The sequence below is a fragment of the Chiloscyllium plagiosum genome, unplaced genomic scaffold, assembly GCF_037043375.1.
Source record: "Chiloscyllium plagiosum isolate Xiang-an unplaced genomic scaffold, Cpla_swu_hap1 HiC_scaffold_21, whole genome shotgun sequence".
Classification (NCBI taxonomy): domain Eukaryota; kingdom Metazoa; phylum Chordata; class Chondrichthyes; order Orectolobiformes; family Hemiscylliidae; genus Chiloscyllium; species Chiloscyllium plagiosum.
The window spans coordinates 52,716,187-52,730,254 of NW_028270159.1; the positions used below are offsets into that span (position 1 = coordinate 52,716,187).

Consider the following 14,068-nt stretch of genomic DNA (forward strand, 5'->3'; position numbering starts at 1 on the left):
AGAACACAGGCTTTTTATTGATCCCATCAACTAATTCACTAATAAATACAAATGATTAGTTGAGGCCCAGACCAGACCAGACCAGCTTGACACCTTCTGTAAAATGTCTCTGACTATATGTCGCAAAGTTAAAATCTTGTTCTGTTTGACATCTCTGTCAACACTGGTCCCATCTCAGAGCTAAGATCAAGACTAAAATGAACACAATACTGATACAGCCTGATACTAACATGATCCTCGATGCTTTGCAGCTTCACTGTGCTTGGCATCATTCAGATGTTTTTCTGTTGTAGTACACAGTCCAAGGAGCAATGATTTGTTCAGAACCTTTATTTATGACATTCCAGCTTATCTTAACAATACCTTTCCTTTCTTCTTTGGTATTTTCCTGTATTTAATAATCTTCAGCTACAAATGCTATAAGATGTCAAAAGTCCTCGGATAACCTGATTTTGCATTCCATCTGTAATTACAGACAGTGAATTTGTCTATGAGCAATCCTAGAATTCTTGCCAAATGTTGATCCGATGTCAAAGTTCGCCCCTATGAAACATAAGGTATTGAAGCAGTGAGATGCAGAGCGATCGTTCTGATTACATTAGCTGACAAAATATTGAAGGTACCAACCAGCCTGAGTCTCATAATTTGTATTGCAGTTCATTGACTGGCACATTCTCCAGCCACTCTTGCTGGGGCCTCTCTTGTAGCAGACTTGATGTGTTTTGGTAACAAGTGAATGGGTTACATGGGATCCCATGATCCAAGTTCACATGTAGAGCATCAAACTCAGTCAGCATGGCTTAGTGATGTAATGGCAGCACTAGGACTGAGACTTCCAATGCACAAAGGAGTCACCTGTGCTAGTGTCCTTCCTAGCATGGAGCATCATGCAGACACAATACATCCCACTCCAAAGGCTTCAGGCTTCCCTTATTCTAAAGGGAAGTCATAGTAGCATAGCCTGGACTTGTGAAATGCTCATCCTGTGCTATGTGGGAGGTCATGGACGCTTCCAGTGTCCCTGGTGACCATGTGTTCAGCCATAGCTACTGGTTAACTGCATTTTACAGCTGGCATGATGGGTGGGCTCACTGTATAGCATCCGTGATGTTCAGGTTATCGTGGACAACATATTCAATGAGATGGTCACTTTGCGGGTGAAGACGAAACAGGAAGAAAGGTGACCACTAGCAGAGTAGAGGAAGGCAGGTAGTATAGGAGTCCCCTGTGCCTGCCCCCCTCTCTAACAGATTTACCATTTGCCATATGTTGGGGGAGTTAGCATCTTGGGGGATTGCAGCAGAAGCCAGGCCCATGGCACAGAGGGGAGGAAGAAGAATGGTAGGGCATTAGTGATAGGTCATTCAATAGTGAGGGGTACAGACAGCCACAAAAGAGACACAGGATGGTATGGTAACCCCATGGTGCCAGAGTCAAGGATGTCTCAGAGTAGCTGCAGGGCATTCTGAAGGGGGAGGATGAACAGCCTGTGGTGATGGTACATATTTGTACCAATGATACAGATTGAAAAAACAAGGTGATTATAGAGATTAGAATGTAATTTTAAAAGTAGGATGTCAAAGGTAGTAATCTCGGGATTATAACCAGTGCCATATTCTTGCTAGAGTAAAAGTGACAGGTTATATCAGAGGAACATGTGTCTGGAAAAATGCTATAGAAGGAAGGGTTTCAGATTCCTGAGACATTGGGTCCTGTTCTGGGCTAAGTGGGGACCAGTACAAGCAGGACAGGTTACACCTGGGCAGGACTGGGACCAATGTCCTCAAGGAAGGTACTTGCTAGAGGTGTTGGAGAGGATTCAAATTGGAATAGCAGGAGGATGGGCACATCTGAGGGAGAAACAAGGATAGAAATAAAACATGTAAAGATAAGAGAAAAAAAAACAGAAATAAAACAAGGGTAAAAACCAAACAAAGACAATGCAAAATAAAGCTGACTTACAAGGTTAAAAAGACAACTGTAAAGATGTTGTGTTTCAAAGCATAGAGTACTTGCAATAAGGTAGATGAATTGACAATGCAAATAGATGTGCATGGTTATGGCATAGCTGCAATTATAGAGACATGGCTGCAAGGTGACCAAGTATGGAAACCAAACATCCAGGAGTATTCAATATTTAGGAAGTGAAAGAAGGTGGGGTAGCATTGTTCGTACTGGAGTAAAATAAATGCATTATTGAGGAAGGAAACTGGGTTAGAAAATCATGATGTGGAATCTTTATGGATGGAGATAAGAAACACAAAATGCCAGAAAACATTAGTGGAGCTGACTATAGGTCTCCAAACAGTACTGAGATCTGAAGGAAGGTATTAAATACAAAATTAAATACATGTAATAAAGATACTATTGTAATCATGGGCTACTTTTAATATAAATGTATATTAGGTAAACCAAACCAGCAATAATACTGAGTTTTCCCGGAATTTATTGTTACGACACAGTGGTGAACCCTCTGTTAATTAAACCAAATACCCAGAAAAGCTCACCTTGCCTCCTGATCTATTAAAATATGAGTGACAGAAAACTCACAAATTCCACTAATTAAAGAAAATAACATCAATTTAATACTTTTCTCTAAAAGTGAACATTAAATAACTATTCACAAATCTCAGCCCCCTTTTCCTTTTACTGTTTATTACCTGCCTCCAACTCTATAACAATATGCTGTTCCAATAAGACATTTATTAAAATTATATCAACTTAATTTCAAAAAACCAAGCAGCTGCTGTTGTCTTCTATAATTTCACTCTTCTAATTGCTGAATTCCCTGGGTCATCTTGTTTCTATTTACTGCCAGCATGTTTCATACGAAAAGATACTTTTGATAGAGAGCGTTTACTAATTTCTTGGAGGGCAAGATGTTAGATCTCCAGGCATTTCTGTCTCAATGGCACTTGCTCTGTCTCCAATTTTCAAAACGTCTGCATTTTTATAGCCCCAAAATGATTGGATTGTCTCATTTGTTCGATGTCGACAAAACAATAAACTCAAACTTGATTGGCTTTTAGTATCCTTGGGCATAATTTAAACTGATTGGTGAAATTCAAATTGTTGTCAAAACAGCAACGAACTCAGGTATTCATTTCACAGCCAAATGTTACATAATGTCAATTTTCCAGTACACTCTGGGACTGCTACCTTGTCATATCACAGGTGCTTGTAATCCCTCAGTTCAGAACAGCATTCACTCTCTCTTAAAGATACAGTACATGCCTTCAACTTCATAGCAGTATATATAATCTTTTTTAGACCAATACATTGAGGAACCATCTAGACAGCAGGCAAACCTACAGTGGGTATTATGCAATGAGAAAGGTTTAATTCACAATCTTTCATGTGGTTTCCTTTGGGGATGAGTGATCAGAAAAGGAGAGAATTGTTTATTAGGATGGTGAGTGAAGCCAAAACTAGGGTCCTGCATCTAAATAAAAGGAACTACAAGGATATGCAGGACAAATCAGCAATGATGGATTGGGTAACCTTCCTAAAAGGGGTAACAATGACATACCAGTGGTTTTCAACTGATGTGCCGTGCCACAGTGAGAAACGTGATGCAAAGTGTTCAGGAAGCAGTGCTGTTTTACCCAAGTGTTGAGGCTGTATCCATGCTTCCACTCTCTGGAGCCTTAACATCCATGACAGAAGGCAGTAGCTGCTGACACCAGTCACTCCTATCGACTCCGCATGTCTAAGCCTCCCAAGCTATGCATGCATCAACTCATGACAGCAGAGATTTGGCACCATGCTTAAGTTGATATTTGCATCAATTCAGTTGACAAAAGTTGGTGTGCTGTAGACGTGTTTGTTTCATTGAAGTGTACCTTGATACTCAAAAGGTTGGGAACCACTGGAATAGATAATGTCTAATATACTTAAGGAATGTATACATGAATTATACAATTATTCATTCCTATCATGCACAAAAATAAAACAGGAAAGGTGGCTCTACCATGGCTTAAGAAGAAACTGGGGATAGTTGGGATCTACACAAGTAGACATAACATTGACAGAAAAAAAGGCAGCAAACTTGAGTCCTGACAGCAGTTCAGAATTTAACTAAACAGAACAAAAAGATTGATCAAGAGGGGAAAGTAGAGTATGAGAGTAGACCTAGAGGGAACATACAAACTGACTGTAAAATATTTTACTAACATGTAAACAGAAAAGAATAGTGAAGACAAATGTTGGTCCCATACAGTCAGAAATGGGAGTAATTATAATAATGGGGAGCAAAGACATGGCAGAAAACCTGAACATATAGTTTGGTTCTGACTTCACAAAGAGGACACAAATCATTTCTCAGAAATGTTAGGGAACAAAAGGTATGGAGACAGAGAGGAATTGAATGAATTTAGTATTCGTAAAAAGAAAGGTGCTCAAGGAGTTAATGGGGTTAAATGCTGACATCACCCCAGGGCCTGAAAATCTACATCTCAGAGTACTAAAGGAAATGGCCGTCGACATATTGAATGCATTGGTGATCATCTTCCAAAATCCCTTAGACTCTGGGACAGGTGCTGTAGATTGGAGGGGGATAACTGTAACCCCATTATTTGAAAAAGGAGTGAGGGGCCAAAAAACCAGAAAAGTCTAGACCAGATTGCCTGATATAATACATGTGGAGAAAATACTAAAATCTGTTTTAAAAAATGTGACAGCAGAACATTTGGAAAGCATTAAAAAAAGAACTAAGAATTGCGAATGCTGGTTTCCTGTACACTGAGGAGACAAAACACAGACTGTGAGGATGACTTCTTTGTGGAACTCTGATGCTCTGTCCACAAAATTGATCCTGATGCTCCAACAGCCTGCCATTTCAACACTGTTGTTCCCTGGCCAACACTTCTGTCTCAGCCCTGCTGCAGTGCTCCAGTGAGGCTCAGCACAAGTTGGAAGAACAGCATCTTATTTTCCGTTTCAGGACTCTGCACCCTTCAGGACTCAATATCACATTTAATAGTTTTAGAATTTTCTTCTACATCCTTCACCCAACCTGACACCTCAGGCCCTGTCGTAATATAGACTGCTTTCATAGAATCCCTACAGTGTGGAAGCAGGCCATTAGGCCCATTGAGACCCATACCAGCCCTCCAAAGAGCATCCCACCCAGACCCACTCCAACCCACCCCGACCCACTTCCAATTTTATTCCTGTAACCCTGCTTGCCCAGTGGCTATCCCACTCTGCCTGCACATTATAGACAATTTAGCACAGTCAATCCACCTAACTTATATATCTTTAGACCGTGAGAGGAAACTGGAGCACCCAGAGGAAACCCACACAGACATGGGGAGAATGTGCAATCTGCACATAGACAATTGGCTGAGGGTGGAATCAAACCCAGGCACCTGTCATAGATTCCCTACAGTGTGGAAACAGGCCATTTGGCCTAACAAGGTCACACCAGTCCCTGTAAATAGTATCCCACTCAGACCCATTATTACTGTACATTTCCCCTGGCTAAAGCATCTAGCCTACACTATGGGTAATTTCCCATGGCTAATTCACTGTGGGAGGACTGTTTGTTTCATTGAAGTGTACCTTGATACTCAAAATATTCATCTATTTGGACAGTGGGAGGAAACCCGAGCACCTGGTGGAAACACATGCAGTCACGGGGAGAATGCGCAAACTCCACACAGTCACCCAAGGCTGGAATTGAACCCAGGTCCCTGGCTTGTGAGGTAGCAGTGCTAACCACTGAGCCACCGTGCTGCTTTTTCAGTGCCACCACCTTATTTTCACCTCTTTCCGATCCCGATTATCAGCTTTTCTTTCTCCCTGGCATACTATCATCTATCCCCTTGTCTAGCTGACTGTCATTCTCACTCTCTGGACTCTATCTCCACCTCTCCATTTACTCCTTCCCCCCTCACCGCCTGTCTTCAGCACATATTGCACATTTTCCTAACTACAATCAGTTCTGCAGAAGGATCACTGGACCCAAAGTGTTAATTCTGTTTTCCCTCCCCAGATCCTGCCAGGCCTGCTGAGTTTCTCCAGCAATTTCTGTTTTTGATTTGGAAAGCATTAATGGGATAAAAATGGGTATATGAAAGGGAAATCATGCTTAACTAATCTGATGGCATTATGTGAGGATGTAACCAGGAGAATAGAAAAGGGAGAGCCAGTGGATGTGGTGTATTTGGAGTTCCACCGAATAGGTTAGTGGGCAAAAGTAAAACTCATGGGATTTGGGTAATACAACAGCATGGATTGAGAATTGGTTGACAGACCAGAGACAGAGAGTGAGAATAGAAAAGTGTAGCAGGCAGTTACGAGTTGTGTACTGCTGAGATCAGTGCTTGGAATTCATCTATTCATAATATGCAGAAATGACTTGGATGAGGGAACAAAATGTAACATTTTCCAAGTTAGCTGGCTTCACAAAACTAGGTCGGATTGTGAGTTGAGGAGGATGGCAGGAGGCTTCAGGTCAATCTAGCCAAGTTGAATATGTGAGCAAACGCATGGCAGATGCAGTATCATAATGATCAGTGTGAAGTTATTCAATCCAGTGTGAAAACAAGATCAAAGTATTGTTGAAATGGTGATCTGTTGGGAAGTGTGGATGTACAAAGGGGTCTGGGTGTCCTTGAAAGTCAATGAAAGTAGACATGTAGGTGCAGCAAGCAATTAAGAAGGCAAATCGTGTATTGACCAGGGAGTCTAGAACCAAGGGTCACTGTCTCAGGATAGAGAGTAGACCATTTAGGACTGAGAAGAAAAAAAACATTTCTTTACTTAGAGCGTAGTCAGCCTGTGAATTTCTCTACCAGAGAAGGCTGTGGAGGTTAGGTCACTGAGTATATTCAAGAAAAAAGATTGATAATGTTTTTGGTATTAAAAGCATCTTGGGGTATGGAGAGAAAGCAGGAAAATGCGTTGATCTCAATGATTAGCCATGATCAGACTGAATGGGTCAAATGGCCTGGTCCAGCTCCTAGTTTTTGTGTATCCTTCACACTGACTCCAGAAAAGCCATAGTTCCGTGTTTGGAGTCCTAATGTTTCATGAGGGTTTCATCTGCATGGAAGCAACTTGTGGCTGTCCCAGTCTAGACTATTCACTTGAGAATAAACAATTAAGGAATCATCGAATTTGATAGGCTGAAGGAGGGAGACTCTTGGTGAAGGCAAGAACTCTAGTGGCACACTGGTTGTATCCTTTCATGTGCTCCAAAGATCTGGGTTCATGATCTTCCAGAGATGTGTCATACCACATTTTTAAAATGATCTATTCGGGGACAAAAACATTTCTTCACACAACAAATCTGGAACTCTCCCTAATAAAGCTGTTAATGCTGGGAGCCAATTAAAAATCTCAAAGCTAAGATTGAGTAATTTTTGACGGGTAAATTCTTAAGGGATATAGAATGATAGCAGGTACATGGAGATTAAGTAAGAGCAGGCACAGTCGAATTGAATAGCTGAAAAGAATTTAAAAAGCAAATTGTCCCCTCCCCATCCCTAGAATACTTATAGTTTGATGTTTGAAAGTTGGAGGTTGTCAACAAGTTAGAAACAAAGAGGAATTTGTTTTTTTTTTGTAATATATCAGAATGTACAGCTTCAGCTATACTTCTAGCAATCTGCACAGTATTATCTGTAAAATTATTTTACTTTCAGATCATTCCTTTGTTTTACTTTGGGCTCAGCTAAACCTATTAAAAAAATTATTAACTATGTAAAATTTAGTAACCATAAATACTCAATGAAAGTATCCAGTATATGCAGCGATGTTCAATGAGTGAGAAAAGATTTACAATTAACCAAAAATTATTTATTGTTAATCCGAATAATTGAGACAATGATATGTGAGAGCTCGGTATGTGCTGGGATGGCACTATGGAGGTTTGTGGACAGCAAACATCCACATTTGTAGCAGGTATCTCTGGCTCTGGATCCATCTCTCTGGGTGGTCAGAGACCAGATGTCTACCCAAAGTTGTACATCGGAATCTCAGAAGTCCTAACACACTAACTCTATCGGAATTACCTTGAGGATGGGAAATTTATCTTCCAACAGTCAATTACTCTATATCCAGAACTGTTCAAAACTATCTCCAGTTCTGACATGGAGACCCCAGGGGTTCCAACTAACTGAATACTCAGGAAATGTTAGACAGATCAAAATTATACAACTGAGTCCTCCAAATCTCTAATGGATATCCCCTGATCCTTTGACTGCTCCCGTGATGCTCTGAATTCAACTCGCCTGGCTTCAACCTAGTCCAACTACTCCTTTAACTCCAGTCAATTTCTCTCCAAACTAATTCAACTACCCCCCCCCCCCCCCCCCCCCCCAACCTGAGGCAACTAGCCCTTGACAACTACCCAGTGCAACCTGACTACCCCACATCATTCGTTTATCCTTGACCCTGCCTATCCCATCATCTACCACCTGACAGCCCATCCATTAACCCACTCACCACCCTACCCTCACCAACCTGCCATCTAATTCCTTTTACCTACCTGGCACCCTACACCCCCTCATCTACCCACCTCCTACCTTTCCTTCTCAATCACCAAACACTCTATTCCCTCCTCACCTGGCATGCTACATCTTTACTTAGCTACCTGCCACTCTGCCTCCTTTCCCAGGCATTCCTCTCACCCACTCACACAATTATTGTCTCTCTGTTGCCTTTCGAAGAGGCTTTGGACATTTTAACTCTTTATTTTTCAGAATACTGTAAAAAGGATGGTGTTTTCCACAAAGATTCTTGCCGCTGCTCCCTATGAGGATTCCTGCACTTGATGAGTTCTGCAAGATCTTCTATCAGGTGATGCCCTCAAAAAAAACCTGAGGTACTTAAATGCGAAATTTATCTGTTTGTTAGAATGAGGACTTCTACCTAATTTGGAAGGTTTGGGCCAATGTCTCCACTTTGTCTGCCACAGAGCCAGACTGGGGCGCAGGGCACACTGCAACATGGTGGATGGGGGAGCAGTAACTGGATAGTTTTCTCCAGGCTTTGGTCATGTCATGTGCAGAAGTGCAGGTTCAGTAATGAGTTGATGCAAAAGATACATAGAGTGAACACAATGGGCTGCTGACGGTACTTCCCTACACCTTTCCCTCCCCCTCTCTCCCTTCTCTTATTCAGTCCTCTTCCCCCTCACTCCATCTAGACCTGAGTGGCCACCACCTCATATCCCTGTGCTATTGCGCCAGCGGTGAGGAACTCCACAGCCTGTCCAGCACTGAGAGAGAGAGAGAGAGAGACAGAGACAGAGAGAGAGAGAGAAAAATGGAGAACAGAATGCAATGGGATACCTCTAACTGACAATGTGCAGGTCAGGAGAAGGAAGAGAGAGTCTAAGTCCCCACTGCCATTAGGAAATACTTGTTCCTTTGAGCGATAGCGTAAGCAAGCCCTCACCAGCAAGAGTTGGTTCTGTGGATGCCCACAAATGTGGGATATAGGTAAAGTAGTGTTACTTCTGCAATCATAATTACTTATGCAAGGTAAATGAACACACACCAGTGTATAATTGTTTCAGCCAAGAGCTGAGTTACCAAGAATGAAAACTATGTGGAGGAAATACATAATTGTTTTTGTATTCGCTAAAATGTGCATGCAAGAATGAAATGTGCCTAAAAACAATGGTAGATGTTACAGACAAATAGATAAGGTGCTGTGAGGGGAGGGGGTTAAGCTAGATATGCCTGTACAAACAGTAGTTATAAGTATCTATTTCCCACTTCTGCAAAAACAAGAACAAACCACAATAAAGAAGTCATGAGGTCATAAGATCATAACGAGTGAGGGAAACAGATGGTAGTGAAGGAAGATATACCTAACAATGGACCACGACGGGATGTAGCCAAACGGCCTTGTGAGGCCAGAAATAAGCATTTTGTCACAGACAAGACCGGATAAGGCAAGAGATAAACAGGTGTAATGGGCGCCAGTCTTAGAGAGGTGGGAGATGTAAACAGGGGAGGAGCAATGGGATGAAAGAATAGGAACCAAATTACATAAATATTGTAATTTTATGTACAATAAAATTACTAGTTGAATTCAGTGTGTGTGTAACTGCCTTTTGGACAGTGGACACCACATCCCTCTTGCAAAAGCGAAATAAATGACACTACTGATTCAGATCTTGTCTCGGACTGAAATTATTGAAGTGAGTGAGCTTCGTTTCTCACAGAAAGATGCCACCAAGCCCCAGCCATAATGCAGCCAGGAGCAGAAGGCCTTGAGCCCCCAGAGACCAAACCACCCTCTCCTCCCCCAGAATGGACGAGTCCTTGGACAGTTCCCTGCCATCCCTATCTTACAGGAATCAATGCTTCACCTGAAGTCTTTGTAGTTAATCTCCACTTTCAGGAACACAAAGCTGAGACAAAGGGTAGAAATAGTGGAGCTTCAAAGAGATTTGGGATACAGTTACATAGTTCATTAAAATGACATGGACAAGTGCAAAAAGTAGGAATATAGCATAAGAAATAGAAACCAAAAAACGCTAATGGAATGCAGATATTTATATTTAGACGACTAGAATAGAAAGAGGTTCATGCTTCTTTGGCACAAAGCCATGATTAGACCTCATCTGGAGTCTCTGCAAACAGTGCTGGATATCACATCATCAGACAGATGCAGTGGCCTTGCAGGGAGGGTAGCACACTTAGTTATGGGATTAAATGACCTAGGATAGTTTTTGCTGGCGTTTAGTGTCATAGAGTCATAGAGATGTACAGCATGGAATCAGACCCTTCGGTCCAACCCTTCCATGCCGACCAGATATCCCAACCCAATCTAGTCCCACCTGCCAGCACCCGGCCCATATCCCTCCAAACCCTTCCTATTCATATACCCATCCAAATGCCTCTTAAATGTTGCAATTGTGCCATCCTCTGGCAGCTCATTCCATACACGTACTACCCTCTGCGTGAAAAAGTTGCCCCTTAGGTCTCTTTTATATCTTTCCCCTCTCACCCTAAACCTATGCCCTTTAGTTCTGGACTCCCCGACCCCGGGGAAAAGACTTTGTCTATTTATTCTATCCATGTCCCTCATAATTTTGTAATTCTCTATAAGGTCATCCCTCAGCCTCCGACGCTCCAGGGAAAACAGCCCCAGCCTGTTCAGCCTCTCCCTATAGCTCAGATCCTCCAACCCTGGCAACATCCTTGTAAATCTTTTCTGAACCCTTGTTTGATTTGATTGAGATTTTCAGAATATGAAGGGAACTGACAGGTCGACAGAAAATATTTCTGCTTGTTGGGGTTTGAAGGGATAGGGAATGGTCTAAAACTAGGTGGAATGGCCTCCCCTGTACCATAACAATGCTGTGATTCTCAAGACAGACCTTCCAGGAGTGAAACACCTGCACACAAAGGTGATTGTAGTTTGAAACCTGCTTCTGCAAAAACCAAGTGATGTCACAACCATTGTTAATTTTAAATCTGAGACTCAGAATCTTTTGTGAGTTTGGTCACAGGTCTGGCTCAAGGAAGTAAATGTCCGAATGGTAAATGGGTTTTGTGCGCAGGATTTGTTATCATCCCCTCCAGCTGCTTGTCCATTGTCTATATGTCCAGCCATAAACGAAAACCTACCTGGCACATGACCACCATATTTTGGAACCATTGGGGTGGTGAGGTAAAGTTTATTTTCAGGTTGTGGAAGCTCCTCCGGGCAACCTTTCAGTTTGTTTCTCACTAAATACTGAAAAGGAAATGTTCACAATCAGTCCGGTTTGAGATCTCAAATGGAAAACAGCAAAACATGACAGTGCGTGAGCTCCCTGTTCCTGTTATCACCATTTACTGTGATTCACCCCATGGAGGGGAGGGGGCTGTCTGTGATGGGAACGAGCTGCTGAACATATTTAATTGGGCTTTGATTCTCTGAAGTTGATAGGACCCCAAATAACATAAGGACTTCCCACACTGCAGGAATTTTAAAAAAAAGAAAGACACTGGGTCACAGAGGTCCCAACTGGACCTCCCACATGGAATCTTTGTGATCTATGGTCTTTCTTTCTTTTAATCCCTACAGTGTGAAAGCAGGCAATTTGACCCATTGAGACCACCCTGACCTTCAATGAGTATTCTACCCAGCCTACTTCATTCCTATAACCCTGCATTTCCCATGGTTAACCCACCTCACCTGCACATCCCTTTGGACTGTGAGAGAAAACCAGGGCACCCAGCGGGGACCCATGCAGAACATGCAAACTGCACACAGTCATCCAAGGGTGGAATCAAACCCAAATCCCTAGAGGTGGGAGGCAGCAGTGCTAACCACGGAATCACCATGCTTTTCCACAATGGACAAGCAGCTGGAGGGATGATAACACACCACCAAAGGAGTGATAGTTGTGTAGGATGATTACTAGTGCTGATCCTTCAGTGGGAGCAGTCAACCTAATCCCCTGTGGCTCCCATGCTCGTAGTCACCATATCCAATTACATTAAGACAAATGATATAGTAGCATCTCATTGACTGAGACAGATCAATGTGATGAGTTTACATTGAGTTACATGACCTCCGGCTACAGAGAGTTACATGACCTCCGTTCTGTGCACTTCTCATTCTCAGCTTACAATGCTGGCTAGCAGCAATGTGAGAACCAGAGCTGTGTAGGTCAGTCAGTACACAGCCCCCTCATCCCCAGGACCTCAGGGGCCTCCATACACAGTGACTCATGGAATTGGGTCCCTCATAGGCTCAGTGGAACTCAGAGGATGTTTGGCCCCAGAATATGCAGTGTGTCAATCCACCAGCCCCTAAGTGGTCACAGCCTGGCCTTCATGAACCAACCTTACAGCCACAGCCAAAGAGCTAACTAATGGATACCTTGGGAGAGTTGAAGGCTAAGGGCATAAATCCTGACCAAAACTCTGGAGTGGACTTCAAAGATGGCTCATCTTTCTCGTGAATCCTGCAGTCAGTTTGGTACCAGATTGCTTTGCATTCATTTGGACTTGAGACTTTGATCGAAAGCTGCTTTTCCAAACTGAGTAAGAGGGTGTGATCAACAGCAACCTGAGAAAACCAGACTGAGTGTTTACCAAGCCTGTATCCTCAGGGCACTCTTACACAGTGATGAGACCGGGACAGTACATGCTACATAAGAGAAAAAGCTACATGGTTTCCATATCTACTGTGCCAGACGTATCCTCAGCCTCTCTTAGCAGGACAGGGTCCCCAACTCCAAAGTCCCGGAATATAGCTTCCATTAGCAAACACTCACTGTTAAACCAATGATGTCAGCCCTGCCTTGGCTATGTACATCAGAAGATGGCCGTTTACCTAAAGGCCTTCTGTCAGGAAACCTGGTCACTAGGCTGCAACCTCCTGGGTTCCAAGACTCTCTTACAAGGGCCCCTGCAGCGAGATATTGACAATGGAGAGACAGTTGCTGATGACTGTGACCTCCAGGGACTCTGCGTTTGGAAGAGCATTGGAGGAGCTGACAGGAAATGAAAATCTCAGCTGGCGCAGAAGAGGGCCCAGGTTGAAACATAGGCTAGCGAGTCACACACCGCCTCATCTCGCTGTCTCCCTCTGCAGTGAACGCGCCAGAGACTGCCACATTAGAGCGTTGCTCCTAGGCCCCATCAGGCCCCATCAACAGAGTTGACCACCATTAAAAAGAAAGCCACTTCCAGAAAAGGACAAAGCATGAATCATCAGATAATTGGGCTGTAGAGGAGTTGAGAGCCCCCCCACCCCCCGACCACCCAAAAAACCTTATTCCCAAATCCAAACTCATCCCAGATTTAGGCCTGGAGACCAATGCTTGGGATGTCAGTTTTATCAGAGTAGGTCAAAGTAGGGGAGAATGGTTGTGGCAAGGGGATGAGTAATTTGCTTCATATCAGGCTGTGGATTTCCAGCTGATTAGTGACTGAGTGTACATTTGATAAAAGTGTGAACACATTCAAATCCCTTCCAAGAACCAAATGATCTTTCCCCTGGACATGGGACTTGCTGTGTAAGACTTCACCCAGATTCAGTGGTTGTGTGACAAGAACTTCCTGTAGCCTGCCACCGCTGACTCTGACCTGGTCACTGGGATCTTTGCCCA

General features: G+C 43.0%; 1 protein-coding gene across 1 annotated transcript in view; it reads right to left on the reverse strand.

Annotated features, from left to right (window-relative positions):
• Positions 1 to 353: 353 nt before the first annotated feature.
• Positions 354 to 14,068, reverse strand: part of LOC122564640 (ciliary microtubule inner protein 2A-like) — a 44,373-nt gene continuing 30,658 nt past the window's right edge. Inside the window, exons 6-7 of the mRNA XM_087998574.1 lie at positions 11,592 to 11,700; positions 354 to 543 (exon numbers count right to left, since the gene is read on the reverse strand). Of these exons, the coding sequence (XP_087854700.1) occupies positions 470 to 543; positions 11,592 to 11,700 (183 nt within the window). The 3' untranslated portion in view covers positions 354 to 469. The remainder of the gene's footprint in view (positions 544 to 11,591; positions 11,701 to 14,068) is intronic.